The following is a 16,944-nucleotide window of genomic DNA, read 5'->3' as shown; positions in this document are numbered from 1 at the left end:
AAAACGTGAAGAAGCTAGTGGATTAGGCTCAGAACAGGCTGTATAATTACCATAATAAAAGGAAAAGGGCATAAAGTATATTTTCTGGTACCTATTTTTTTGTCACATTCCCACTAAGTTAACCTGTAAATCGCCAGAGAGATTTCTCTGTAGCTGAAGAAGTTACTACAGAAATAATTTGAAACTAAAAAAAAAAAAAAAAAAAAAAAAAGTTGTTTCCAGGTGAGTCTAACCACAGACTTTCTTTTTCTCCTTTCCCCCCTCCAAACAAGTAAGACTATAAGGTATGCTTAGTTATAGACCTCCTGTCTGCTAGATAGTCTCTAGTGCTTTCTTTTGCTAGGCTTTAGGCTTAGAAACATTTTATACTATTAGAACCTTTTTTTAAAATAGCGTTTGATAGCAGATAAAATATTTTAGATAGTCAAGTCTCAGAATAAAGCAATATTTCTGTGTTCCTATCTTTCCCCTGTCTGTTTCCCACCTTTACTCACTGTTGTGCTTCCTTTTCATGTGGAAGGGGAAAACTTCTTGACTTCCTTCTGTTCTTTCTAAAGCAGGAACCAAGTGAGAAAAAGGCACCGCTGGATATGTCTCTGTTCCTCAAACTGCAGAAGCGGGTTACAGAACTGGAGCAAGAAAAGCAATCCCTGCAGGATGAACTGGACAGAAAGGAAGAACAGGCTCTTCGTGCTAAAGCTAAGGTGGACTCCTTCTCACTGATCAAATGCTGACACCAGTGTCCCTTCATGTGAGACAGTAGCTCTGTGAATGCTGGCTGGCTTTTAGTAAATCTTCATCGTCTGCCAGTACTTGCTTTATTTAATGACAAGTTTTATACTGGTGCTTAGTTCTAGGGACTGGTTATTTAGTTTTCCAAGGTCCTTGAGATCCTCTGATTGAAGTCAACAGCAGCAAAAAGTGCTTGAGACTTTGCTTAAAAAAAAAAAAAAGGCTGTTTTTGTTAAGGAAAAGCAGTATGGAAATCTACTTAAATGTTGGGGAGAATGAGTAATTGTGCATTTTAGGCAGAATAAGAAGTGTTTCAACCAGGATGCAGAGCCAAAGCAGTGGTCTTTGACATGTTTAACAGATTATGATTTAAATTCTCCTCTGGTTTAGTCTCCATGAGTTCTTATAAAATTATGAAACCAGTTTTGCCAATTGGTTCTCACTACTTTTGTACCAGTGAATTTCTTTAGCATGCTGGGATTCATCCTGCTCTCTTTCATTACTGGTGACAGTAGTGTGATTTGTATGTGATTTTATTTATATTAACCAATTATGTGTCATAAACTCATAATTAAATGAAAAGAGACAAAGGCAATATTCAAACTAAAGCACTTAGCAGTATGAGAATGAGTGTTTTCCAGTGTTATAGGAAAATAATTTCAGCTCCCTTTCCTTTTCCTGCCTCCACTAAATCAAAGAATAGAAAGGATTGAATTTTTAGTTTTCACACTTGTTTTCTTTCATAGGAAGAAGAAAGGCCTCCGATGAGAGGTGCTGAGCTGGAGTATGAGTCGCTCAAGGTAACTCTAAAGAACAAAGTTTTCTATTATTTTCTAGTGAAACTCTTGCCACCAATTGTATGTGCCAGCATAGGTAATTACTTCAACCCTTCTGTTTCTGAGTATTAGCTGGAGAAACTAGAACAAATATTCCCCAGCAGTCATTTCATTGTAGGACTGCTCCTTTTGAGGTGTAGGATGTGTAGCTGGGGCTACAAAACAAAAAGATCCCCTAAACTAGGGGGAGTTCTCTGTTGAAACACTTAGTACAAATTGCAGGTTAATTTGAGCAAAAATATAGCAATAAATGTAGCCCTCTTTTTCAAAAATATTATTTAAATTAATGCATATCTTAGACCACTAAAACTGCAAATATTTTCTAATATCCCTGAGTGATCCAGAATCTTCTTAGTTTGATGACTACATTTGTTGTGAAATAAACTTCACAACATAAATAAAGTTCACTTTATTTCTTTTTCTTAAGGGGAGAATAAGAGGGAAAAGGGATTGGTAATTTTTTTCCCATCAAATCTGTCTGATTCATGTGTATGTGTTCTGGTTTTGCACTTCAGACAGGAGGTTATTAGCCCAGTTAGTGAAATCCTCCCAGGCACTATTGACCATAGTCAAGAGGCAGGGATACAGGAGAGATTGATTGATTTGTTGCAGTTAGTCATCATTTTTCACCATTTTTATCCATAGTTTTGTACCTGTGAGTTATAGTTATGTTGCAACGCTGCTGGGTGACAGAATTGTCCCTATTTCTTGCAGCGTCAAGAACTTGAATCTGAGAATAAAAAGCTGAAGAATGAGTTGAATGAGCTGCAGAAGGCCCTCACAGAGACACGAGCTCCAGAGGTAACTGCCCCTGGTGCCCCTGCATACAGAGTCCTCCTGGACCAGCTGACCTCAGTCAGTGAAGAGCTTGAAGTACGCAAGGAAGAAGTTCTCATCCTGAGGTCTCAGCTCGTTAGCCAGAAAGAGGCCATTCAACCCAAGGTAAATCACAGTCACAGTCAGCTTTACTGTGCAGTGAAGTTACACTGCATCACTGACTGCGTTACTTAATTTAACAGCGGGCCTGAAAGGGCAGAAGAAGATGGTGTGGCTTTGAAAGCCTTTCTAAGTTAATCTGTTGATCCACTATTAGTGCTCAAATTGTGACAGTCTGAACTGGGAGATTGGATTAGTAAACCAATTTGGGGTTTCTCTACCACCATTCATGTAAAGGTGTACAAGCTGCTGGGTACCAAAGTCTGACCAGGATCCCCCAAGACTCCTTTAGCAATGCAGAAATAATTCTCATTTGGAGCAGTATCATTTCTCTGCTATGTGTGTGGTTTGAGTGGGAAATTTAAAGGAGTTCTTAGGAGCAATTTCTTCTAAATCTGTATGAGATCAGAGATGCATGCAAATCAATAACATGTCATAAAGATGACCTATGAAGATATGTAAATTCTGTATTATTGCTTGATAGGTGCTATGTGCTTTTATTGAGACGTGTAGATTATGCCCACTGAAATGCTATCTTCTAAAAAGCTCCAATTCTGATGAGATAGTTAGGGAAGTAATAGCTTTGAAAATAAGAATCATTCAACCTGAAAATGTATCACGTAACTCAAAGAACTCGTAATTTCCATTGAACTGAGCTATCTAGTGTTTCATAACCACTGCAAGAAATGAACAGATATGTCATCTTTCCTTTGCTACTGCAAAGTTATGTCTATATTTGTCCTAAATAAATTGGAAGTCTGTGATGCATGAAGGTGCATCTTGTTTTGAATGGCTAATTATAAAGAAAAAACTCATTTTTCTGCAATATTTAGAACATTGTAAAGAAATACTTAAATAGTAAATCCTTGAATAACATATTTTTTTTCAGCAATGATGGGATACAAGTGTTGATTTTACAGCAGTTATGGGTATGAGGGAAACATGAAGGTGACCTGTGGGATGGCTTACAGCCAGTTTGCAGATAGCTTCTGCTTGTTAGGTTGAACAGCTGCAGAACAGACAGATTTTATTTTTAATGACTTGTTTTTCTTCTTTCTTGCCTACCGATTTAATTGCCAGGAGGATAAGGTACACATTTTCTTTTACAGTTATAAACCAGAACTCTTAAATGCTAAAAATCCCTCAACGATAGTTGAGCTGTGATTTCCCTGCCTCTTAAGTAAACTACATGTATTTCAAGTTCTTGCACTTTATCGCTGTTACTGAAAAACTTTTCTCATAATTCTGTGTCCCCCACATCCCTATCTTCAGGGTCCGTGCAAGGAAACAAGTTACTTCAAAACAAGCAGGTTTAATAATTTTGAACTGTTGTTTTATGGGAACCTGAACGTGAAAGGATTGATTTAGGAATTGATCTAGTCGGCTCCATCAATGCTTCTTGCTGAATATGTCTGGGGAGTAAGAACAGCACTGTGATCCAGGAATCAGACCTCTTTTAACTTGCAAAATCCATAAATTTCACAACAAGAAAAAAGTCTATGGTACAAAGAAGTACCTTTCTTTGGTATCCTCGACGTGCAACAAACATTATGGACTCACATTGTGATCTGCAGATATTGGAGAGGAATTGCTGCATGTTTGATTAGAAAATGTGGTTGAATACATAGTATGTAGGAGGATGACAAACTGAACTGCTCTAAATGAAAGATGTTCAGACTCCTAAAGCTTGATAGATTGGCTGATGAGATATAGCAGTTTTACTGTGTGGTAAATTAATAGTAGAAGAGCCACAAAGATCTTGTAATGATGTTGGGAATAACTATTTGAGGAGCTTACATATTTTATTAGTTTTGATATTAGATAGCAGAAATCATACTAGAAATGGAGATCTAGGCTCCGAAATTTATGTCCACAAAGTTGTTATTTTAAATACTTTGCAAAATTGTGCTCAGGAAAATAACATCTGCTTGGTTTGAAAGTCAAAAAGGAAGGTCAGAATTCCATCTCTTATGTTCATTAGAGTCCTGTAGTTCCACTGTAAGTATTCCACAGCGATGACTCAGATCAGACTGGCCGAGGTGACTGTAAACACCTATTAAGTATTTCAGGTTTTACTGAAGAAAAGCAGAAGTGCCATTGTAAATATTAAAACTGAAACAAAATGGTACTACAATGCTCTCTAGCTTAGGAAATCTCAAACCCTCGTAAATTATTTCCAGCTTTGACAGAGTACTTAAAATATATGAAGTGAGAAATAGACCTTATTTATGAGATTTGAAAGACTCTATGCAAGGCTGTGTTTAAGAAATATTAATAGAATTAAGCTGGCAAAATCGTTCTTCAGTTTCAGTATTAGCAGCTGTTTCTGGTAATTTGACATAAAATGAAAATTCATCATTTCTTCAAATTTATTTTGTTCCTTTTACATGCTGAACAAATGAAAAGGGATTAATGCATGTACCCACTTATTAGACAGACTGATATTTGACTCTGTTGCATGCATTTATTTTGAAAGATACACCAAATGGACATAGAAATTATGGACCAACCTTCTGCTCAGGTACCCACACTGATTTTAATGTGGCTACTCAAGGATTAGTGTTCCACGATGGTAAAGTGAAGAAAATATAGATTCAAAGAGCAGTTTTGTTGTTTTAACTTACTCTGGAAATCATCATTCTTTTTCCAGAATACAATGACAGATGCTACACTCCTCTTGGAGGATGTACAAAAGATGAAAGACAAAGGAGAAATCGCACAGGCATATATTGGACTGAAGGAAACAAACAGGTACAAGTTCTCTTTATTTAATCTGTGATCAGTTGGGGTCTGCTGTGACACTGCGTGTATCGTGTTCAGTAAGTTCTATCTGTGTATGTCTAGATACTCAGAGAACACTCACAGTTGGGGTTATAATTTGATTTGATTAGTAAAATTGTTGTATGCAATATTTGGAAATAACGGGGAAATGCAAAATCAAGCTTTCTGGATTTTCGTCTTCTTAGCCTTTAATTGCTGCATCGCCCAAACCGGGTGCCGTTCCCCAGGGTGGTTTGTTACCCTCTGTACCGCAGTGGTCACAAGAGTTTGTCACAATACATTTATTGTAACAGCACGAAATACTGTAACCAGTTGGGCTGTCACTGAGAACTGAATTTCATCATTAAGAAGAAAAACGCATGAACAGGAAAAAGTAATTTGCTAAGTTGTTTTAGAGAGTTTTTTGTTTCTCTTTTGTAGTAATTTAGTGTGTAATATCTTTAAATGTCACCTCATCACCATCACATATATCTCTTGTATTTTTTAAACACGTTTCTTGAAAGGCAATCTCCCCAGGACTATCATATGCTGAATGAGGACGGAGAACTTTGGCTGGCTTATGAAGGGTTAAAACAAGCCAACAGGTTACCAGACTTCTCAGAATGTTTTTTTTTTCTTTATTTTCATCTTCTTTTCTAGCTAACTGTGCCCCTTGCTATGGGTTTGCTTTAGCTACAGTACTTCTATTGCTTTAATGGTTAGAAAAAAATGCAACACAAACTATACAAATTAAAAGAGTTTCCTCAAACCTAGTCCCTAAACCTTTTTACTTGTCAGGTTTTAGCATTTAAAAATTAAAGATGGTGGAACAACCAATACATAATTTATAAGAATACTTGCACAAAAATAGACTGTAAAATACCAGAAGCTCCACAACTGAAAATATTTGTAGCCATGTATTATTTGTCTGCCTTTACACCAGGTTTCAAAATTGATGTTCCTTACAGATTTTCAGCCTAAAGAAGTACCGTCATTTTAGTAATTATAAAACTATTGTTTAAGCAGCTTCAGTGTACTCTTAACTTCCAAACAGAAATGGATCTTAGTCTCCTTGTTGTGACTCAAGTTCAGTAAATTAAACATTCTTCTCCCATGTCTCTCTGTGCCACATCCAAACCATAAGTCACGAAATAACCAAGAAACAGAAGTAATCTTTAGTCCCTCGAGGTGCTGCCCAGGCCTCAGTGCAGTCACTGAGATCTGCACACTGGAACGGGTGAGAGTCGCCTTGTCAGGAAACTCAGCTCTGGCTCCCTGTGCACATCTGTGCCCCGTATCCATACCCGTGTCCCAGACTTCAAAAATGGTTCCTTGTCCTGCATTGACAACTAATTCAGTAGTTCAGCACTGCCAGTGTTCTTCAGTGTATATGTTTGGTAGCAGTAACTACAGAAGGTGGTATTTTGCAATGAGTGCTACTAACTAGTCTTTCCTTTTCTTGTGCTAACAAATTCTACACCTAACATTGTTGTGTAAGCCTGTGAAGATCTAACTTGCAGCAAGTGTTCTGCAGAGCAGGATGGGAATTTGTTTGCTCTGCGCCTCTTGCTTCTTGTCCTAGCACTGTAGGGACAAGAAGCTTTATATTAAATGGCAGAGCTGTGTAGGTAAATGACTGTTTGCCCTTGCGTGCCTGATCAGTCTAGTTACTAATGAATGTTCTTGCCTTATGCATATTTAAACCCTGAAAGATTGTCTAATTGAACACTGGTAGTCACTAGTATTGTCATTTCCTGTGTGTGTATGTACAAAATGATGATTCAGAGCACTTGGACAGTGCCTTGGAAGCAGGAGTAGATCCCCCCAGCGCTGCTCAGGAGGAGGATGGTACACGTTATCCCTGTTTCACATGAGAATATTTTGAGATGTGATGTGCCCAAGGGGAAAGAGCAAGTCAGTGGTGAGGATACAGAGAGCTCCCAGATTCCAGTCCTGAGTTTGGTTCTGTTGTTGACCTTTTGTGCACTAAGGACAACCCTTTGCAAAATGTCAGCTCTAATGTAAAAATAAAGATTGTTTATGTGCATTTGCAGTTAAATGGTTTCTGCCTGAAAAAGTTAACTCTAAAAATGTTGTCCTTTGTTAATAATGCAGGGTGCTAGCTTAAGCGAACACAGTGTCATCTTCATCTTAGATTATTTGATTTGTTTAGAGAAAAAACCTCTTTAAAGCCCCTTTAAAAGCAGCGACAATCTGGGAAGAGTTAGCTTTACATTTATTGCCACAGTGGCACCATACCCAGTGTGTGTTCAATCAAGGGAAATGCAAAGCAGTGCCACAATTAGCTTCTCTCCACTTTTTGATCATGCAAACTTAATTTAATTAGAAGGCATACTGAAGGGTTTAAAGAGTACTCTGCCTTTTTCATTTTCCTTTGCAAGCCATGGCTAATTGTTCCTGAGCAGCAGCTAAAGCTTTACACTCCCTCTGAGAATTGGGGATGCAACTTTCTAAGTGTGTTCACACAAACTGTTGCTCAACCTCCTTAGGCTGCTGGAATCTCAGCTTCAGTCGCAGAAGAAGAGCCACGAGAATGAACTGGAATCGCTGCGAGGTGAGATCCAAAGTCTGAAGGAGGAAAACAATCGCCAGCAGCAGCTCCTGGCCCAGAACCTGCAGCTGCCTCCAGAGGCCCGGATTGAAGCCAGTCTGCAGCATGAGATCACCCGGCTGACTAATGAGAACTTGGTAAGACAAAAGCTGCTGCAGGAGCAGGCCAGGGGACTTACTGACCTGCCACACCTGTAGGTTCTTATCACTTTTCAGATGGCAACTTCCTGTAAAAAAAATTGCACGAGGGTTAGTGGTTTTTTTGTGTGTAAGCTAATGGGAGAGAGAGACTTGTGATTGCTCAGGACATAATAATGTTTCAGGGAATTTGTTTGAAGTTTAGAGCATGGAGAAAGCTTGTGGATCCCAGCTTTCAACCAATGAGTTTAATCATGGCTAAATGGTTGGTATCTAGCAAAGTCATAAAAGCTATTAATGCCAAGGAGTAACGTTTGGTCTGAAATATGTTAGTTTTTTATTTTGTTGGAAAATGCTGATGTAATTCTTTGACTAAGATCACTTTACTTCCCATTTCTCTCCTCCCTGCCTGAAGCTACACAGATAATCCACTGTGTTACGAGCTCCAGCTATTCAGTATATTTTGAAAAAAGTAATAACTAGAGAAAAAGAAACTTGGTTAGAAGTCACTTAGCTAATACTGGTATTCCTTGTTTACTGTCCAACATTTTTGTACGAAGGAAGAAAGGACTGGGTGAAACTCCTTGCCTTTCCCTGTGTTCATCATGCTTGGGCAACTTAACTTCTGGGGAAATTTTCCAAAGAGGCCTGTGTTAGAATATGATTGGCTTGATATTGGTAAAGGGAAACATGCTATTCACATGCAGTGACTGTCATTGCTTCCTCTAAACAAGCCAAGGCAAAGTGTTTCCTGCTTAGGTACATTACAGAAGTTATCATTGTCAGTCTCTTGTCTTAATGCCAAAGATTTTGAGGAAAGCATCAGATCATTCAGCTAATTGATACTGGAAAACTGATTGAAAGTAAATTATAAGTTTGCCTCAGCAGCAGCAATCTCCCACTGGCAAAGGTAAATGTTTCTGTCTCTGACAGCTCAATCCTGCTGCTGAGTCGTGTTACACTTTTTAGCCTTTTTTTCCCCAGAGATCTACTCATCACACTCTGTGTTCCCAAGACAAGACACAGTCATGTAATTATATCCCACAGGAGTTCTCTTTGTTTTCAAATACATCAAATGTAATTTTACTTGTTAAATATAGACTCAATTCCGTAGTGTTTCACTTCTGATGTTTGGGCATTGCAAGTCCACTCCAAGTTGGGTGTATGTTTCTGTTCCACTCCTAGCCCTGGAGTGGAAATAATTTACAGGCTTTCCAGATGTCATAGTAGAATTGTGGTGTTCACTGCAATCCCATCTTGATTAGCATAAGAAAATGTCCTGTCCTGATTCTCACAAAGGTTATATTCCAGGCTTTCACAGTGCTAGTACAGCCCATTTTTAAAAGATCTGACTGTTCTGCAACTCATCTGTATCAGCTTCTCTCTGGGAGATGCTGACATGGACACCACAACTAAGGCCCTAGACTACCTAAAAATAAGAGATTACTTGATCTTTTTTTATTCTGATTTAATCTATACAGTGCTTACTGAAGTTTCAGTGTCTCAAAGGGAGGGGGTAAAACAATCCTGTACCTGTTTTTACAGTTTTATGAGGAGTTGTATGCAGATGATCCCAAGAAGTATCAATTGTACCGGATTTCACTTTACAAGCGGATGATTGTATGTAGATCACGTGAACCCTCTTTCTCTGTTGTCTCGGTCGCTGTTTCTGAAGCACTAATTGAAAAGCAGGCTGCCTCCTTTTCTCCCTTTCAGAGGAAATCCCCCTGCAGAGAGCTTCACGATGCCAATTACTTCCCTCACTGCTTTTTTTGTTAGTCTTAGTGTCCTTTGTGTAATCTGCGTCTCTTTTTGATGCACAGTTTTGTTACTAATACAAATCTTGCACTGTGAGCAAAGCCCTTTCTTTTTGAATTCTGCTTAATACTGCCCTGAAAAAGAGGTGCATGATGCAAAAGATGCTCAATTTTCAAAACTACCCTTTGGTTCAAAACTACTCTTTGGTTTAAAACTTTGATGCATTTAAATTCAGTTCAGCAAAGGACTGATCATACAGATCCTTACCAAGGTGAATAATGCCAGCAATATAGTCATAGCCTGAGTTTGTTCTTATTTTAGTGTTTTTCAAAAATGCAAAATATGGACATTGATGACATTGGAAATAATATTTCCATAATAATTAAAGACAGCACCATATGTAAGCTTGAAAGAATATAATGTCTGAGTTTACAGATCTTAATGAAATGTGAGATCTGTTCAATTTGTTTAGAGGAACCATAGAAAGCACTTTATTCTTCTGACATACTGGTGGTTCTGAAATCGTATCCCTTCACTGATACATTTGAAACAGTCTGTTGAGCTTACATGTATTTTTTTTTATTAATTTCAAGAAAAATTGTTGTATCTGACAATAAGTGTATTGTGTTAGCAGGATTTCTGTTGTAGAATTGAATACTGCTTTGGATGTGAAGCATGGTTCATGTCAACAGGCCTAATATCTTACTATTCAAGTATATTATATTAGGTTGTAAACTCTTTAGTACATGATTAAGAGCAGTTTGTGCCTAATTCTAAGTTGTTGCCCATGTTGCACTAATTTTTTTCAATACTTTAGGGGAGATGTAGTTTCCCAGATGATGTTTTTGATGCAAGGAGTTCATGATCCCTTACATTCTTACCAGTGCCATGAAGAATCATCATGCTTATGAGATTTTTCTTTTAAGCTGCTTTCCAACACTTAACCTGAAATGGCTTTCAGGTTTTTTGAGCTTGAGGTTTTGCTTCCTTTAGAAAGACTCTCCGTTTTTTAATTACATGATTATTTTATGAATGTACTACGATAAATATGTCAGAGGATTATTCAAACATAGATTTCTGAGGAGTGCTCCCTTGAATGAAAAATAAAGGTTTATTGCAAGAGTAGGACTTTTAGGTACTATATGTTGTTCAGGTACAGAATAAAAAGTTGTAAGACGCCAGTTTCAGTGTCAGGAAATGTGATCACAGCAGGAGAAGTGGCAAAGCATCACAAGAAATGACGCACGTTTGGGTGCTTGGTTTTGGTAAGTTTGAGTGCAAATTATGGTCTTTCTGCAGATCTCTCTTATTGTCTCATAACATGGATAGGCCTAAATAAGGAGTCAGTCCTTAAGGCATGAATAAATGATGCAGAAATGATGCAGGATAGCTGTTAAATAATAAAGAAAATTATTTCCATGGGGTATTTGGAAGAGCAGGGAGGAAGCATTAGGAAGATATGTTTGCAGCAAAATGTCTTCTACTGTAAGAACTGACCTAGTTCTGAGTATCTGCAGAATTTGCCTGCCTAAGAGCTTTGCCTTTTTCTTACTGCACATAACAATAATATTTGCAGTATTTGGCTTGTGTTATAGGCAGTGTACCAGCTTGCAACCTTCGGCCAGAGGATGACACTTCTGTCAGCTTTCCTCACTGCCTCGTAATTCTAGCAGCACTGATTTTGTCTCTGTCACACATGATGGGATTTTGCTCATATTGTAATCTTTCTCTCATTTTAATTTACAGGATTTAATGGAGCAGCTGGAAAAGCAGGACAAAACTGTTCGCAAGTTAAAGAAACAGTTGAAAGTATTTGCTAAGAAGATCGGGGAACTTGAAGGTACTTTTATATTTTGAGAGAAAGAGAAGGATTTTGGTTTACTTTCTGTGATCTGATTGTCATCATATTCATCTGTTTTAGCAGTTATGAGGGCTTGAGGTCTTCAGTAGGATTAGCTCTTGTTGATTGCAGAAACAGGAGGTACACTCAGAGCTCTGTGTGTTCCTTTATGAACCTTTAAAAGATCTGTCTTGCTATGGAGCAATGAGAAAAGGAGATTGATATTTCTCTGAAGGCAAACAAATATTTAAACATAAAGGAATGTCAAAGACAGTGTCTGGTTTTGTCAAGACAAAAGCAATACTGAATATGAACTAGGCAGAAAAAAATTACCCAGTTTTCCTTTGAATGTGAGGTTTAGTTACTGAAACTAAGTTTGTTTTTTAAAAAGCCTTCCAATATTGTTTGTTTAGTGCTGTGGATAAGACCATAGTAATATTGACACATAATACAGAGTGGGAAAATGTTTCTAAAAACACAGTGTTATGTGAGTTTATTGCCTAATTAACTTAGAAAGATGTAGTAGATCTGGCTGGGATGGAGTTAGCTTTCCTCATAGCAGCCTGTATGATGCTGTGTTTTGGATTTGAGGCTACAAAAGTGTTGGGAACACACTAGTGTTTTGACAACTACTGAACAGAGCTGGCACAGTGTCAAGGTTTTCTCTTTTTTCCTGCTCTGCCCCCTCAGGAAGCTGGGGGTGGGAGGGCATATGGGCACACAGCTGGCCCAGACTGGCCAAAGGAATATTCCATATTCTGTACCTCCTAATGTCAGGAAGCAGAAGAGGGGGTTTTTGCATACAAGGTAGCTGCTGTTTGAGACTGGCTGGGCATCAGTCCCCTTGGGATGAGGGGTTGTCATGAGTAATTGCCTTTGCTTTGCTTCCCATCCCTCCCCTCCCCTTTCCTTCACTTGTTAAGCCACCTTCATTTCAACCCACAGGTTTTCTCACTCTTGCTGTTAATATTCTCTCCCTTGCCCTGCTGGAGCCAGGACGTTCCTTAGAAATGTCAGAGTAATGTCTCGTGTATGCATTGGCTGCACTGGAAAATATGATACAATTTCTTTTCATTCTCTCTCTGAAGTGGGTCAGATGGAGAACATATCACCTGGACAAATCATTGATGAGCCTATTCGTCCAGTTAACATTCCACGGAAAGAAAAGGACTTCCAAGGGATGTTAGAATATAAGAGGGAGGATGAACAAAAACTTGTCAAGAATCTTATTTTAGGTAAGCATCTTTCTCATTTGTGGCCTTCTCTGCTCCCATACACTCTGAAAAATGAATGATAAGAACACAGAATTTGCATTAGGAAATTGATAGCTTATTTTGGTTTTGACAGTGTTCAGTTTATCTGAAATTCCTAAATGTGTATTGTAATCTAGTTTTCCTTCCTGATGAATATAGTACATATTAAAGTGTCTGCATATTTTTAGCGGGCAGTTATGTTTTCTTATTCTGTTCTCACATTTTACCAAGAAAGTGGCTCTTCCTAGTTTTGCTGTGTTTTCACAGGCCATATATGTATGTGTATGTGCTATTAACTGGGGAGGTTGCAATTACCTCATAACTTAACAAAACAATGTGTGTTTGTTTTTCCCAAGAGCTGAAACCACGTGGGGTAGCTGTCAACCTGATTCCAGGACTACCAGCATATATTTTGTTCATGTGTGTTCGCCATGCAGATTACCTTAATGATGACCAAAAAGTGCGGTCATTGTTGACTTCCACTATCAATGGCATCAAAAAAGTGTTGAAGGTTAGTTAGTCTGCTTGGTTTAGAAAAAACATTAATTTAAAATTTGCTTTTGGTTTTATGTAAGAGGAATGAGGAAAAGGCTTTCAGTTAATTGGCTCTGGATTTCTGATCAATGAACTCCCACCGAAGTCACAAAAGAGTTGTCTTAAAAGGCAACAAATTACATTGCTGGAATTTTATCCATATAGTACCAGAGGTGCTTTGAATTAGTGGGAAAAGAATTACCTTCCTTTTGTTTTGAATAGTCTCCCTCCTCTGAAGCTATGCTTCTGATGTTTTGGATGTAGTCAAAGTTTGCAGAATGAGTCTTTGTTAATTTTCTCCAGAGCGCTTGATTAAATAGTTTCGTTTGCAGTTTTGGTTAACAGATTCCCTCATTTGCTTCACCTACAGATTACAATGATGATAATATGTTGCTGCCTAAAGTCTTTGCAATGAGTTGGCTAGGAGAGTTTAGGCCAGGTGTATCCTGAAGGCATTATTAAGATATAAATATGCTTTGTGCTTATATAGTTTTCTGTTTTTTAAATGAGACAGATGTGTTCAAAAGCCAAGCCTTTAATCAAACTACGTGTTTTGAAAAAATATTTCATAAACAATCCTGCAGGAGCTTAGGTATTCATAGGAATTCCTGAACATATTTAAGTGAATGGAGTGTATGCTATGGAGCTCTAGAACTACTCAGCATATTACTCAGCATATACTAGATTCTGTGTTCCTTGGTGAGAAGGGTTTGTTGTTTTGTTTTGTTTTCCATATCAGGCTGCCAAAATGGTTATGATGTAAGTGAATCAAAACTGAATTGTTCCCTGTTCATCCTGCTGCCTCTGCATCATTCCCATCCTCCCTGTTGGGGTCTTAACAGGAGTCATTGTGACACAGAATGGGTGTTTGGGGAATACAGTCATATTGCCATGTGATTTCTTCACAGAACATTTAGGATGGGTCTGTAAAACCAGAAATATCATATCTGTGGAGGAAATCATATCCTGAAAGTTCTTGAAAAATACCACAGAAAACAGGGAGGGTGTTTAATGGCATTTTGCCAAAAACCTTGTTTTTCTAATACACTACTGAAATACAGTTTTACAAAACAACACGATGAGTAGCTACAAGAAAATGTATTTTAAGTGTTTAACTGTTTACCTAGCATTTCTTTATTTTATTCCTCCTGCCAATCTTTGTTGAACTGTGTTTGTTTTTATCTTCAGAAAAGAGGAGATGACTTTGAAACAGTGTCCTTCTGGCTATCGAACACCTGCCGATTTTTGCACTGTTTGAAGCAGTATAGTGGAGAAGAGGTAAGCACTGCTCCTACTCTGGTGTGTCTTGCTCTCCAATACTTCTGTCAGCACTGCTCTTTAACAAATCCCTGTAATATCTCAAAATCTAGTCAAAGTCTTAAAATAGCTACACCTTTTTGGAACGACAACATCAGTGGAAAGCACCGGAAGATAAGATTTGAATCAGACTGAGCAGAGGAATCTGGCTGCTACTATTATGTTGTTTAGTAATGATTCACTGCACTCCCTGTGAAAAAGGCTGTATTAAGCCCTTTAACCATGGTATGGCAGACCAGTCTACATTTGGAGGCTGTGGAATGCCTAATTCCTTTTTCAAACTTAACTGGGCTTTTGGCCGTAACTGGCCAGGTGAGAATGCCCATGCTGGAGTGAGGCAGAAGGGTCTTACCCACCAGAAAGCTGGCAAGAGTTTTTTCCTGTGTCAGATACCTGAAGTTTCAAGTTAAGGAAGCAGATGCTGTGGACATCATAGTTAAAAAGCAAATCCCAGCATTAGTCTCAATCAGAAGAATTTCCAAATTAAAATTTGGGGCTGTGACTATTACTTTAAAGGTATTACTTGTAGTTGCATGAAAAAAAAATGAAAATACGGGGTTTGTGTAATATTTTTGTACTCCATTGAATCATTAATTTCTGTTATTTTATGAATTCAGGGGTTTATGAAGCATAATACACCTCGTCAAAATGAGCACTGCCTCACTAATTTTGATTTAGCTGAATACAGACAAGTGCTGAGTGACTTGGCTATTCAGATTTACCAACAACTTGTCCGAGTGTTGGAAAATATTCTGCAACCGATGATTGGTAAGGCAAAGCTGAATTCCTTAAACTTCTCAACATAGTACTAAAATGAAAATTATGATGGTGGTAATGTACTGTGTCTTGTATTTCTTCCTAACCAGTAGAATTTCTTTAATAGTTCTTGTTGTATTGTGTTCATAAATGACAAAGTCAGGTTGGATTAGAGGAAAAACTAAAACTGTGATTGGTTCTTCTGGCAGTGACAGAATAAATACCTTATACATACTTGTCATAAATCATACATTTGCAGGAAAAAGCTGTCAGGCCAATCTGATATTTATTACTCTGTCTGTTGGGAAATATACAATGGAAAAATTAGACAATTTACTTGAGAACTCATAATTGAAATTAATATGGAAAAAATATTTAGTTGTTATTATGGGCAGCAATGAGGAATGAAATAGCTAGCAGTGGTGAAGCTCACATTCAGAGATCTTTTTTCCATTTTCTGTTCAGACACTACTCTCACAGAAATTTTCATTATGGTTTCCAATCACAACATTTAGAAGGATGGAACAGCTCTTGGTTTTGCTGACTCTGCTGCTCATATGATCCTGGGAGGAAGAAAGTATTTTGCTGAGCTAGAGTTAGACATTTCTTTCAAACACACATGCCAGATTCTTTGTAAAAACCCTGTAAATTTGGATTTTGCAGAACATAGTGGGACACACAATTTCTGGAAATCATGGTAAACTGTGGCTAGCAGAAAGCCCAGCCTGCTCTTTCTGTTTTGCTCTCTTCCACAATACGCTTGAGTATCAGCAGGTTTAAGTCATTATAATAATGTTGCCACTCAAATGCAGTTTCAGGGATGCTGGAGCATGAGACCATCCAAGGTGTCTCAGGGGTGAAACCAACAGGACTGCGGAAGAGAACATCCAGCATTGCTGATGAAGGAACCTACACTTTGGACTCCATCATTCGGCAGCTGAACTCGTTCCATTCAGTGATGTGCCAGCATGGAATGGATCCAGAGCTGATCAAACAGGTTGTCAAGCAGATGTTCTACATCATTGGGGCCGTAACACTTAATAACCTTCTGCTGCGCAAGGACATGTGCTCGTGGAGCAAAGGAATGCAGATAAGGTGGGAGAGCTCGTTATACTTTTCTTGTGTGCACTGCTGGAAATTGTAGTGCACTCTTGACATGGTTGAACATCATTTTGATGGAACCGCAGATACATCTGGAATATTTATTTTTCCACACACAAACAGTTTCAGATGCTGCTAAACTGATTTTGTGGGGTTCGTTTACAAAGCTTGGTTGCCTTAGGCCGCATCTTACCTGATTTCCAAGTAAATATGGTAGAAGGAAACCAAAAGTATTTCATCCTCAAGTGGGAATCAGAACTGTAGGTGAAAGGTTGGTAATTGCTTTCTCAGTTTTTAGAGAAGAATAGCAAACATACCTGCTGCATTTTTTTGCATACTGGTGGTGCAATGGATACCTGTTCATCCACACTAGCGTGCTGCATTCTAAGATAAAGCCATCTTAATCATTTTG

General features: G+C 38.2%; 1 protein-coding gene across 14 annotated transcripts in view; it reads left to right on the top strand.

The window, feature by feature from the left end:
* MYO5A (myosin VA) overlaps positions 1 to 16,944 on the top strand; it is a 97,779-nt gene that overhangs the window by 74,643 nt on the left and 6,192 nt on the right. For 2 of the 14 annotated variants that reach the window (XM_032700061.1, XM_032700059.1), the window contains 14 exons: positions 558 to 704; positions 1,479 to 1,532; positions 2,283 to 2,510; positions 3,585 to 3,593; positions 5,155 to 5,255; positions 5,789 to 5,869; positions 7,775 to 7,973; positions 9,519 to 9,593; positions 11,478 to 11,571; positions 12,660 to 12,806; positions 13,181 to 13,335; positions 14,547 to 14,636; positions 15,293 to 15,443; positions 16,244 to 16,526. In XM_032700061.1, the coding sequence (XP_032555952.1) occupies positions 558 to 704; positions 1,479 to 1,532; positions 2,283 to 2,510; positions 3,585 to 3,593; positions 5,155 to 5,255; positions 5,789 to 5,869; positions 7,775 to 7,973; positions 9,519 to 9,593; positions 11,478 to 11,571; positions 12,660 to 12,806; positions 13,181 to 13,335; positions 14,547 to 14,636; positions 15,293 to 15,443; positions 16,244 to 16,526 (1,814 nt within the window). The remainder of the gene's footprint in view (positions 1 to 557; positions 705 to 1,478; positions 1,533 to 2,282; positions 2,511 to 3,584; positions 3,594 to 5,154; positions 5,256 to 5,788; positions 5,870 to 7,774; positions 7,974 to 9,518; positions 9,594 to 11,477; positions 11,572 to 12,659; positions 12,807 to 13,180; positions 13,336 to 14,546; positions 14,637 to 15,292; positions 15,444 to 16,243; positions 16,527 to 16,944) is intronic. The other 12 variants (XM_032700070.1, XM_032700069.1, XM_032700072.1 and 9 more) reach the window with 10 other exon arrangements.

Source organism: Chiroxiphia lanceolata, chromosome 12 (genome assembly GCF_009829145.1).
Source record: "Chiroxiphia lanceolata isolate bChiLan1 chromosome 12, bChiLan1.pri, whole genome shotgun sequence".
Taxonomy (NCBI): Eukaryota; Metazoa; Chordata; class Aves; order Passeriformes; family Pipridae; genus Chiroxiphia; species Chiroxiphia lanceolata.
This window is presented reverse-complemented; position numbering and strand designations above follow the sequence as displayed.